A 13,222-nucleotide genomic window follows, 5' to 3' on the forward strand; every position below is an offset into this window, starting at 1 on the left:
CTGTAGACAAAGACATGTGTGGTCAATGCCACGTGTGCAGGACAACAACACACATACCCTGTAGACAAAGACATGTGTGGTCAATGCCACGTGTGCAGGACAACAACACACAATCCCTGTAGACAAAGACATGTGTGGCCAATGCCACGTGTGCAGGACAACAACACACATACCCTGTAGACAAAGACATGTGTGGTCAATGCCACGTGTGCAGGACAACAACACACATACCCTGTAGACAAAGACATGTGTGGTCAATGCCACGTGTGCAGGACAACAACACACATACCCTGTAGACAAAGACATGTGTGGTCAATGCCACGTGTGCAGGACAACAACACACATACCCTGTAGACAAAGACATGTGTGGTCAATGCCACGTGTGCAGGACAACAACACACATACCCTGTAGACAAAGACATGTGTGGTCAATGCCACGTGTGCAGGACAACAACACACATACCCTGTGGACAAAGACATGTGTGGTCAATGCCACGTGTGCAGGACAACAACACACATACCCTGTAGACAAAGACATGTGTGGTCAATGCCACGTGTGCAGGACAACAACACACAATCCCTGTAGACAAAGACATGTGTGGTCAATGCCACGTGTGCAGGACAACAACACACATACCCTGTAGACAAAGACATGTGTGGTCAATGCCACGTGTGCAGGACAACAACACACATACCCTGTAGACAAAGACATGTGTGGTCAATGCCACGTGTGCAGGACAACAACACACATACCCTGTAGACAAAGACATGTGTGGTCAATGCCACGTGTGCAGGACAACAACACACATACCCTGTAGACAAAGACATGTGTGGTCAATGCCACGTGTGCAGGACAACAACACACATACCCTGTAGACAAAGACATGTGTGGTCAATGCCACGTGTGCAGGACAACAACACACAATCCCTGTAGACAAAGACATGTGTGGTCAATGCCACGTGTGCAGGACAACAACACACATACCCTGTAGACAAAGACATGTGTGGTCAATGCCACGTGTGCAGGACAACAACACACATACCCTGTAGACAAAGACATGTGTGGTCAATGCCACGTGTGCAGGACAACAACACACATACCCTGTAGACAAAGACATGTGTGGTCAATGCCACGTGTGCAGGACAACAACACACAATCCCTGTAGACAAAGACATGTGTGGTCAATGCCACGTGTGCAGGACAACAACACACATACCCTGTAGACAAAGACATGTGTGGTCAATGCCACGTGTGCAGGACAACAACACACAATCCCTGTAGACAAAGACATGTGTGGTCAATGCCACGTGTGCAGGACAACAACACATTCAGACTACACCACAGTCAAATGCTTTCTTCCTTGCTCTTCAGATATTGCGTACAGTAGGATCCAAACACTAGTTGCAGAATCTCATACAGTAAATACAAAAAAATACCCAAAATGTGAATATCTCTGATGTAAATTGATGACAAGACAATGAGTTGCACAATAAGTTACAGTAGATGTATCAGTACAAGTAGAAGTACAGTAGTCAAATATAGTACCAGTGCAAGATCAAATAGTGTAAGAGTACGTACAGTATAGGAAGCAACAAATATGAAGGTGTCTACAGTTCTTTGGCAGTTAGTAGGACTTCTTCATACTCCTGTTTTTACGTTATTGACAGTCATTGAATGAAGAGTACTGTAGTCTGGTAATTACAGTGCTAAGTAAAGTGATTGTTGTGCAATTGTGATAAAGTGTCAATCAGCGATGCAGTTGAGCAGACTGATGGCTGCGAGATAGAAGCTCCTCCTGAGTCTCTGCATGTCGGCCATGAGACTCTGGTAGCACTTGCCTGGGTGGTTAGAGTCCCTCACTATCCTCCTGGCCTTGGACCTACACCGCCTGCTGTAGATCCAAGATCCACACCACACAGTCTATTTCTGTTGGTAAATGTTTTGTGTCCAATGAAGAGAATGTTTGATCCAAAAACGTCCACAGACGAGTCCCATTGCATTTGAATCTTTCTAATCATGCAATTGTCCATCTTGCGCTCATGAGTGCAAAGCCCTAACAAGCTCCCAACATTCCAGAATTTGGCAGCGCCATTCACTCGTCTGACTTCTTGCCTCTTCAGGCTTGTTAACGTCGCCGCTCCTGCAGCCGCCGCTCCTACGCACATCAGCTGCGGCTGACTGAGCACAGAGGCCGAGCCATCGCCGCCCACACTTCATTTGTGTCCCGTTCATTAGGTGAGAGAGCAGGAAGGTCGTGTAGATGGCGGGGGAGAAAGGCCCGGCCAAGGGAGGAGTGACGGGGGTAATGGGAGGCGGCGGCGGCGGCGGTGGCGGATAAAACTGTCCACTGATTAGCAATTAAAGCGGCGCTGCCACGCGTGTCACTTCACTGGACCTCGACAACATTAACACGCCAACACTGACTATTAATAGAGTCCAGCCGGGAAGGAAAGGGAGCAGTCTGCAGCGGCGAGGAGGAGGAGGAGAGCAGGTAGGTGCTTTGCTTAAGACAGCGGTGGTCAAGAGAAGGAGCAGCGGGCCCCAGGTGACCGCCACTTTTGGTGTAGTAGACACAAGAGCAGGAAAACTGCATCCTCACACAACTGTGGTGCTAAAAAAGATTGTTAGGGCTACTCTGGCATCCTCCGACAATACAAACATGAAGCACGTTAGTCTGGTTGGAGACTGTCTGATGTCCATGGTGAGCGTGATGGCTTGTTTGTCCTGTCATTGACTGACCACAATGTGAAGAATGTCCCCCGTCCCTCACCCGAGTCTCTCCTCTGAATAACAGGCCTCTGCAAAGTTATCCATTTGGAATTTCGATTCAATCCATTTAAAGAATTGGTATTCGAATTGAATTGGCTCCGCCCCATAGATGCTTAATTAAGGAAGTCTAACTTGTTGTCATTATAATATATTCCTCATAACAGGAAACCTTTAACAAAGGTTTTGGTTTAAATAATACAACAAAAAAACTTTAAAATCACCAAATTAAACATTCTCTCCATTTTGAAAATGTGTAATATTTTACTTGAAAATGAACAAACGACAATGGTGGTAAATGTCCATGTTGGAGTCACCAAAAACATTGGAAATTTGTTCTGGAAACTAACTCCACTCATCAAATTCAAGGTTCCCCGCGGAGAACTAAAGGCCGTCTCGCAGCTGGAATGCATGTCAGTACTAAGAAGCATCACCACAAAAGTCTTCTGTGGGATTAAACAGATCTTCATGTACAGTAAAGTCATGTTACCTATGTGCCTTAAATCCATCAATGTTTATACTTATATAGCCCTAAATCACCAGTGTCTCAAAGGGCTGCACAAGCCACGACATCCTCCCACATCAGGGCAAGGAAAAACTCAACCACAATGGGATAACAATGAGAAACCTTGGAGAGGACCACAGATGTGGGGACCCGTCCCTGGGCGACCAATGCAATGGATGTCAAGTGGATCTACTTAATAGTGTGAGAGTCCAGTCCATAGTGGATCTAACATAATAGTGAGAGTCCAGTCCATAGTGGATCTAACATAATAGTGAGAGTCCAGTCCATAGTGGATCTAACATAATAGTGTGAGAGTCCAGTCCATAGTGGATCTAACATAATAGTGTGAGAGTCCAGTCCATAGTGGATCTAACATAATAGTGAGAGAGTCCAGTCCATAGTGGATCTAACATAATAGTGAGAGAGTCCAGTCCATAGTGGATCTAACATAATAGTGAGAGTCCAGTCCATAGTGGATCTAACATAATAGTGAGAGTCCAGTCCATAGTGGATCTAACATAATAGTGTGAGTCCAGTCCATAGTGGATCTACTTAATAGTGTGAGAGTCCAGTCCATAGTGGATCTAACATAATAGTGTGAGAGTCCAGTCCATAGTGGATCTAACATAATAGTGAGAGTCCAGTCCATAGTGGATCTAACATAATAGTGAGAGTCCAGTCCATAGTGGATCTAACATAATAGTGAGAGTCCAGTCCATAGTGGGCCAGCAGGAGACCATCCCAAGCGGAGTCAGGTAGCGCAGAGACAAGAGTAATAGTCAGAAAAGGTCTGACACGTAGGCCAGCAGCTAACATTCGTCATGCTGGATTGTCCAAGTGGTTTAAGACAGGAGACATCAGCAGATTCATGTGGACTATCTTCTATCCCGGGCATGGCGTGCCATCAGTTAGCATGAAGGAGAAGCTAATTGAACAGCACATCCAGCCTCTTGATGGCTAATATCTTTCATTACAGACCTCCGCCAGCTCCGCCTCTGGGACTGGCTGGCAGGAATGACGCACGCAAGGTCTCTACGTTGGGAAATAAATATGTCCACAGGTATACTCACTTGGCACTTCCCCGCCTTATGAAGCATTGCGGCGTGGTGCTTAGGAAAAGGTCGGCATCAGAGGGGATCTCAGGAAGGTTGACAGAGATGACGTCATTTGTTAACCGCCAAAAAATGTCCAAAGGCGCTGCTGAGCATCAGAGCTCTGCTCAGGTGGGGAAACTGGAATGTGACTCCAGATTGAAAGGAAAGAAAGATAGCAGGCAGACAGATGAGGTCATTCATTAGACGCCACATCAGCCTCATAGCTGAGGGTCAAACAGCAGTCACATGTCACACAGACAAAGACATCCTGCATGACGATGCTGGAGCTCACAGAACTCAGAAACTGGACATTTCAGGCCCCCAAAGCATAAAAAGGACTTAGTAAAAGACTATCTCAAGTAGATGTGTTATAATATACAATAAAGAAAATATGTATTTTCCTCCTGCCCAGTTTGTAAATTAATCCTCTTGCAGGGATGTGAACATGATATTTTGGGGTGCATTTATTGTATCACAGAAATATTATTAAAAATAAAAATTCTAAGAAAAACATATATGTCCACACACACATATATATATATATATATATATATATATATATATATATATATATATATATATATATATATATATGACCACACATATATACATAAACACTACTCTCATAGCCTCCCTGCTGTGCACATGTTAGATCCACAGCTGCTTGGCTAAATGCCAAATATTAGCGTTGTTAAAGAAATCCCTACAATTTTTATTTTTATATTTTTAACAATGTGTGTTTTAAAGCATGCTCCCTGGCTTCTCTGTGTACTTGTATCCATAGTTTTGGCCAGCTGGCTGTGTTGCACATGCAACTGTAGCATCGCATGATGGACACGTCTCTAATAAAATGACATTCATCAGAGAAGACCTAACATGTTTGAATCCAACAAAGACTCAAATTAAAGTTGTAGAGGCTAATAGAAATATATTTGCAAATATAACTTAGATACAATACAAAACAGACCTATTTAATAGGTGTCAGATTGTTGTCAAAGATGACAGTTACAATATCCATCCATCCATTTTCTACCAAGCCTATCTCAGCTACAATTGGGCGGAAGGCGGCGTACACCCTGGACAAGTCGCCACCTTATCACAGGGCCAACACAGATAGACAACATTCACACACTAGGGACCATTTAGTGTTGCCAATCAACCTATCCCCAGGTGCATGTCTTTGGAGGTGGGAGGGGCCTATCCCCAGGTGCATGTCTTTGGAGGTGGGAGGGGCCTATCCCCAGGTGCATGTCTTTGGAGGTGGGAGGGGCCTATCCCCAGGTGCATGTCTTTGGAGGTGGGAGGGGCCTATCCTCAGGTGCATGTCTTTGGAGGTGGGAAGGGCCTAACCCCAGGCACATGTCTTTGGAGGTGGGAGGGGCCTATCCCCAGGTGCATGTCTTTGGAGGTGGGAGGGGCCTATCCCCAGGTGCATGTCTTTGGAGGTGGGAGGGGCCTATCCCCAGGTGCATGTCTTTGGAGGTGGGAGGGGCCTATCCCCAGGTGCATGTCTTTGGAGGTGGGAGGGGCCTATCCCCAGGTGCATGTCTTTGGAGGTGGGAGGGGCCTATCCCCAGGTGCATGTCTTTGGAGGTGGGAGGGGCCTATCCTCAGGTGCATGTCTTTGGAGGTGGGAGGGGCCTAACCCCAGGCACATGTCTTTGGAGGTGGGAGGGGCCTATCCCCAGGTGCATGTCTTTGGAGGTGGGAGGGGCCTATCCCCAGGTGCATGTCTTTGGAGGTGGGAGGGGCCTATCCCCAGGTGCATGTCTTTGGAGGTGGGAGGGGCCTATCCCCAGGTGCATTTTTTTGGAGATGGGAGGGGCCTATCCTCAGGTGCATGTCTTTGGAGGTGGGAGGGACCTAACCCCAGGCGCATGTCTTTGGAGGTGGGAGGGGCCTAACCCCCAGGTGCATGTCTTTGGAGGTGGGAGGGGCCTATCCCCAGGTGCATGTCTTTGGAGGTGGGAGGAAGCCGGAGTACCCGGAGTAGAACCCACACAGTCACGGGGAGAACATGCAAACTCCACACAGAAAGATCCTGATTCCGGGATTGAACCCTGACTATTTAGGACCTTCATATTGTGAGGCAGATGCACTAACCCCTCCTCCACCATGCTGCCCACAGCTGCGATATGTCCCACAAAATTATTTTTAAAAAGTAATTGATTATCGTTACTTTACCAAAAAAGTAACTGAATTACTAATGGAATTACTCTTACATAAATTTAATTTATTACGAGGATAGAAGTAATTAATAGATTGTTTAAAAACCTCAAATATCTGGAACTTGCAGCTGAAAGACATTTCATCTAAAGCTTTTAAAAGGTGGGGCCTGTTGCCAAGTGACAGGTGATGTCACCGATGGTTTTTGAACTGAGCTGTGTTTTTTAGCTTTAATCGATAACGCACGCACGCACGCACGCACGCACGCACGCACGCACGCACGCACGCACGCACGCACGCACGCACGCACGCACGCACGCACGCACGCACGCACGCACGCACGCACGCACGCACGCACGCACGCACGCACGCACGCACGCACGCACGCACGCACGCACGCACGCACGCACGCACGCACGCACGCACACACACACACACACACACACACACACACACACACAATTTAAACACAGACAAACAAGAAGACTTATTTGACTAGCGTTCTCCAGGCTTACAGTACATTGGACAGGACAGCTTTGATCCCGGTCACGTGTCATGTCTGCCTAAGCCATCCCAATGTCTTTCATTAAATGTTCAGCAGAAGTCCCTGCACCTTCTGGCCTAGCCAAGTTCTTCTGAACTCCATTCCTGGCAGCCTGAAAGAAAAGCCTTCATCCCGTGACGTTCTCACCAAGCCTGCCGGGTGTGTCGCAGTAAAGGAACTTTCCCGGTCGGCTAAAAACTAATCGAGCGTCCAATTCCTCCATCAAGCGACGTTCTTCACACAATGGAGCCTCCCGGGAATGTTTAGCGGTCCGACAGCCGATCTAAAAGGAGATACCGGTGTTCTCAAGGTGCAAAAAAGAGGAGGACATGCTTTAAAGAGAATGGGGCGATCTCTGAAGGGCCACAGCCCTTTTGTTTGTGGACACTCCCTAATAGCAGGAAGCTAAATCGGAGCCGTCACCCTGAGACAGCAGACTGGAGGGGGTGACAGTGGGTGGGAGGGAAGCCGGACGCTGCCCCCCCGTTATCGCCGCCGCCATCGCAAGTCATCCATCAGGCTCTCAGACAGCAAGTGTGTGGCTACACGGAGATTGCAGCCCGGGTGGCAAGAAGCTTCCAGGCAGTCAGAGGCTACGCTTCTTTGGAATAAAACAGCAATGAAAGTTGTATCGCTCAAAATATGAAGAAAACTATCTCGATGTGCAATCTGTCTTATTACAAGGTAGGTGAAAAGGACCACACTTGGGAAATAAAGACAAAGCCTGCTAGGAGGTGGAGAAAAAGACAAAGAGCCTTAGGTCAACGATAGTCATCATGTGACAAGCCCATAACAAACACAAACTAGATGGAGATGAGGCATAATGAGCCCGTGCTCGTCTTTTAATTATTCCTCTCACTAAAATGGGAGCGACGCCCATTGAAAAATCTAATTTGCAGGGGTGAGTGTGCGTGACAAAAATGTCATCATGGCCAAAATGGCTCCGAGCGGTGACAACCTTTCACAGAGAAATGATATTTATTGTATCCGGCGAAAGGCGGATAGTGTCACCCTCGTTAAAGCCTTGATAGCAGGTCTTTAATATTCACCATCTTAATTAGGGGCCACAGTTAATTTCATTAAATTCTTTGGCTGCTAAATGAAGCAGATTATGAGACATATTTTATTGCCAAGCGTGAAATTACAGCCTGCAAGCCGCCAATGGCGGCTGAAACTAATGAATTACAGAGTAAATAACATCCGAATTAACCATGCAATTTAACTCCTGACAAAGCAGCCGGCGCCGAGGGGGGATGAGCAGACTTGTCAAAAGCAGCCAGCCCGCCGCTTGTCTGCAACCCTGGGAGCCAATTAGAGGGCTAATCACCTCCTCACAGGAAGTACACCGCCGGCCCACTTCGGGAAGTCCAGGAGTCCGGAGTGGGAAAAACTACGAGGGGGCGGAGTTTAAGGTATCTTACGCTCTTAATGTTGACTGCCTTCTGGGTTGGTGGCCACAAACACAAACACAAACATGTCCACGTAGAACTCGTGGACTTTGTTGGTCGGTTTCCTGGCATGGATGCTGCTTTAAAGTAGGGCTGGGCGATATTTGGCCTTTTATTAATATCTCCATATTTTTGGGCCATGTGACCATACACCAGGGGTAGGGAACCTATGGCTCTAGAGCCAGATGTGGCTCTTTTGATGACTGCATCTGGCTCTCTGATAAATCTTAGCTGACGTTGCTTAACACGATAAGTCATGAATAATTCCACTTGTAATCACAGTGTTAAAAAAATGTTCAAAATATAAAACATTCTCATGCATTTTTAATCCATCCATCTGTTTTCTACCGCACCCGTTCAAGAATTTGCGTTAATGGTAAGAAGTTATTTATTTATTCTTGGCTAGATTCTTGGTTAGTGTGGGGCTTGCCCTCCTGGGGTTCTTCAGACCACCAAGGACCAACATAAGAGCCTGTTTCAGGGTTACAATATTGTTTTACTTTTCAATAAGTCTCTCAGTTGCTTTCCAGCAATTGTATTTTTGTCTTTCGTTTTCGCTCACGCTCCGGCTCCAGCCCCAACCCCGTCTCTCCTCCTGGCTGCTGCTTATAACAGAGCGACAGGTGACAGGTGATTAGATAACAAAGCCCAGGTGGGCCATCTACACACCTGTCACTGATTTCGAGGCCAGTCCTGGCACACCCCAGTTCGCTGCAGGCCAGCAGGCCACGCCCCCTCCACAGTTAGCTCGAGAATAACAATGTTATTACAAAGTAAAGACCACATGTCTATCACATGTCTAGTTTTTTAAAATGTAAACCAAAGTGCAGTTCCCCTTTAAGATCTCACAGCCCGGTTTGTACGCGCTTGTGCTAAATAAAATCAATTTGATGCTAATCAGTCTGTTTCTGATCCTTTTTTCCAAATGAAAATCACTAAGAGAACCGATAAAGAACAGTACCCATTAAGTAGTATCGAAAATTGATAAAGACGATCAATTCCCATTGCTATTCATCGGCAGGTAAAGGAGTCGACAGTCAAAACGCTCGGAGTACCTTGAAGGTAGAAAAGTGCATGCAAGTGAAAGCACATTCTACTTGTGTTTGCCATCCTGCTTTTCATTTGATGTGAATTTGAAGAATTTGTAGGAAGCCCTCATTCTTCCACTAGTGGTTAGAGTGTCCGCCCTGAGATGGGTAGGTTGTGAGTTCAAACCCCGGCCAAGTCATACCAAGGACTATAAAAATGGGAGCCATTGCCTCCCTGCTTGGGACTCAGCATCAAGGCTTAGAATTGGGGGTTAAATCACCCAAAATTATTCCTGGGCGCGGCCACTGCTCCCCTCACCTCCCAGGGGGTGATCAAAGGTGATGGCTCAAATGCAGAGGACAAATTTCAGTACACCTGGTGTGTGAGTGTGACAATCATTGCTACTTGAACTTGGTGCGGAGCCCCAGTAAAGAACCAAAGAATCCCAAATGCATCATCCTGCCAACATGGCTGACAGTTTGCAGAGTGTTCTTCAGGTTTAAAAGCCAGACCTTCACCTTCTTCACACTGCAAGTCAATTCAGATGTTTTTACCCACCTGTGACAGATTTTTAAATGTCAAAGTGAACAGCACAATCCGACACAGGCCTCTTTCATACGTAGACAGACACACATTGGATGTGTCTCGGCTGGGACTGCAGTCAGAACGATCGGGTCGTGTTCATCCCACCAAAACAACATCAACAGGCCATATGTTTCATAATGCTTCGCCAAAATAGATGGTGACAAAATAAATAGTTGAGAGATGAGCAGAACAGGTGAAATAATATTATTTGGGAACTCACATCAATGTTCCAGCACTGCTGGTGGAATGTTCCAATGTTCCACACCCTGCTCGTCCTCCATGTAGCAGACGTCCAATCAAACTGGGAGAGCCAACAAGCTTGCCCTCTTCCTTCTTTTTGTTGACTATAATTGTACAAAATCTTTGAAAAAGCCACAACTGCAGCAGGACTGCGACCTACTGGACTACCAATGTCCTGACGACATGTCTGCATGCGGGCCACTTGGCGTCCACATTGGACACCACGCTTTTTTTGTGCCATGTGAACAACAAAATAAAAGATTGCTTCTATAAAACAAAACAAACATCTTACTGTGAACATAGGTAACCCCTGACTCCTCCCAACATTCTTCTTCTTGTTTTCAACATTTGTTCTGAATGTTTTTGGCTTGTTGGATAACCTCAAGCTTGAAGATGTTGATTATTTCTTGGCTGACATTGAGTCATGATTTTCCAGGAGAACCCACAACGAGAGGGAAACCTCGCAAGTCATTTTTAATATCTTAAAGTCGATTGAAAAAAAAAACAATCCTTTTTTAAAAGTCATGTCTTTGGCCTATTGTAGCTCAAGGACAATTTACGCACCTCCGCTCTGCAAAGTGTGGCTATACTGCTACTGGCAGTGTGGGGTTAGCAGTGAGCAAGGCAGTAAAAGGAGAGTCGACAGGTGAGAAGTGGAATTTAAATGGCAAGAAAAGGATCCACTTTGCAAAGAATGGAAATGCCTTGACACACCCATGCACCCACACAAATATTGTTTGTAAATATTGAAGATATACATTTCTCCTTGGTCAGCTGCCAGACAAAGACTTGAGTGAGCTGTTAGCTGTCTCTGTGCCAATTAGCAGTTAATTAGCAGCTTGGACCAGATGTGGAGGAGTAAACGAGAGATATGCATCTGCTGGATTCCACAAAATGGGCAGATTTGTCAAACATTTCCTTCCTATCATGTTCCATCACAGCCACAATAATAAACATTTCACAATTCACCCAAAAAGTTAGGTCACATGGTGAATGAAAATAAAATAAAAGAGTGATATTCTTTTTCCCTGCTTGTGTTTTGCAGTCAAAAAAGTGATATTGGTGTGGCCGAGTGAAGACATGCTAGCGTGACACCTGGAAACACACACTACCTGCACAGGACCAATTAGGTCAGGCTGTTCTTGTTGTCGTGACTCCAGCGTTGTTTTTAATGAGTGCGCTGCTCACAAAAATGCTCTCTTTAGGAAGAGGCGGGCTGAACCGGCATCACCTGGAGTGGCTCTAACGAGATCAGGAGTGCCAATCAAGCGGTAGAGCGGTGAGCACGCACATGCGCACACAGGTGAGGTGAGCTCAGTTCAAATACTCAACGTCCAACTGATTTCCGCTCTAATCTTTATGACTGACAGCGCCTAGGAAGGGGTCAACTTGCTGCCGGTCGGGCGAAGACGCAACAGGAAGCAGCGATCACAAGATGAAGAGGACACTTTTGATGATGACCACCGTCTCAGCGTTCCACTGCGACCTCTGCATCAGCAGAACGAGCGGCCAAAATAATGATGATTCCTCTTCAAAAATATTCAACTGCTCTCAAACAGAATCGATGCCACCAAACGTCTTGACTCCGCCCACTGAGGTGCATTTACATCACAAACGAGTCGCCGGCAAGCGCGCGGAGGCAATTACTGGCATCTCTGTGTGTCCCGCTCGCTCTCCCGGTGTGACAGCCCCTAATCAGAGATGCAATTTGTTCATTAAGAGATTACAAACGAGGCTGCGGCACCGACACGAGGGTCATGATTAGTGCCCGCTAATTGCCTGATATGCTTGTCGGGAGGAGCCCTGCCGGATCGCCCACTGCTGCTGGGGCACATTTGCCGCAAATGAAGAGCCAATTCAGACGCTCGCCTTGCCGTCACAGCAGGTTGCTCCCCCTCCCCTTTATTTCTTGAAAAGGCTGTTGCGCCTGCCAAAGTGTGCGGCTGCAGATGAGAGAGCCAAAGCAAAGGAAGCAGCTTGATGGCGTGAAGTGGCCAATGAAGTAGGTGAACAGAGGGATGGGAGGAGTGCGTCTCCTAATGATCCGCTTGGAGGACCCCAGAGAGAGCCTGGCACTCTAATTGATGTCAAGCGTGTGATTTCACTCTTAATGAAAAACCGGCAGACAGGAAGTTTTACCTGTTTTATGGGAATGGCTCGCCCGCTGCCGATGCTGTCGGCTCGAGCCTCCAGGCTTTTCTTATCCTTCTCCGTCTCACTGGCCTTCCTCGACTGTGGACGGGACGCACTTTAATCAGCTTTGACATCACCAAGAGTTGCTAATCACAGCGCACACGCGCGCTTACGGTGAACAGGTTGGAGCGTCGCTTGGACTGCTTGCGGACGGGCGTCGGCGTGTTGGTGGTCTGCGGCACGTCGATGCGCAGCTCCTTCTGGCTGGTGCTCGGCGTGGACGGCACCGATGAGGAGTAGTCACTCAAACCGCCCCCGCCGTTTGTCGTCTGAATGGAAAAAGGAACAAAAAGAACATTCCAAATGACATTTCCCAAACTATGTTAGAGGCTGGGTCCGCTGGCATTGACACTAAGGTACACTTTGAGTAGGAGATGGCCAAAAAGTTACAGTACAAAAGGTACCACAGGATACAAGTCTGAACATTTCCAAGGTTTCAAAGATTATTTTTGGTGGATTCCTCCGTACATGCAAGACAGCGCTTTTCTCTCACCTATACTACGTGGCTAATTTGCCAAGCTTGGGTAAAAAGTGGGTCAGAGTGTGCCGCCAAACACTTTGTCATTAAGACAACAGAAAAGATAAAAATACACATCAAGGAGAATACAGACATGTTGTCTACAGCCAAGACAAACACTCCCTTCTAACAAA

At 46.8% G+C, this 13,222-nt stretch overlaps 1 protein-coding gene across 5 annotated transcripts in view; it reads right to left on the reverse strand.

Annotated features, from left to right (window-relative positions):
* The window catches only part of LOC133544138 (arf-GAP with GTPase, ANK repeat and PH domain-containing protein 1-like), an 88,673-nt gene that overhangs the window by 10,613 nt on the left and 64,838 nt on the right, over positions 1-13,222 (reverse strand). For all 5 annotated transcript variants that reach the window (XM_061889219.1, XM_061889218.1, XM_061889220.1 and 2 more), the window contains 2 exons: positions 12,685-12,840; positions 12,518-12,610 (listed from right to left, as the gene is read on the reverse strand). In XM_061889219.1, the coding sequence (XP_061745203.1) occupies positions 12,518-12,610; positions 12,685-12,840 (249 nt within the window). The remainder of the gene's footprint in view (positions 1-12,517; positions 12,611-12,684; positions 12,841-13,222) is intronic.

The sequence above is a fragment of the Nerophis ophidion genome, linkage group LG27 (assembly GCF_033978795.1).
Source record: "Nerophis ophidion isolate RoL-2023_Sa linkage group LG27, RoL_Noph_v1.0, whole genome shotgun sequence".
Taxonomy (NCBI): domain Eukaryota; kingdom Metazoa; phylum Chordata; class Actinopteri; order Syngnathiformes; family Syngnathidae; genus Nerophis; species Nerophis ophidion.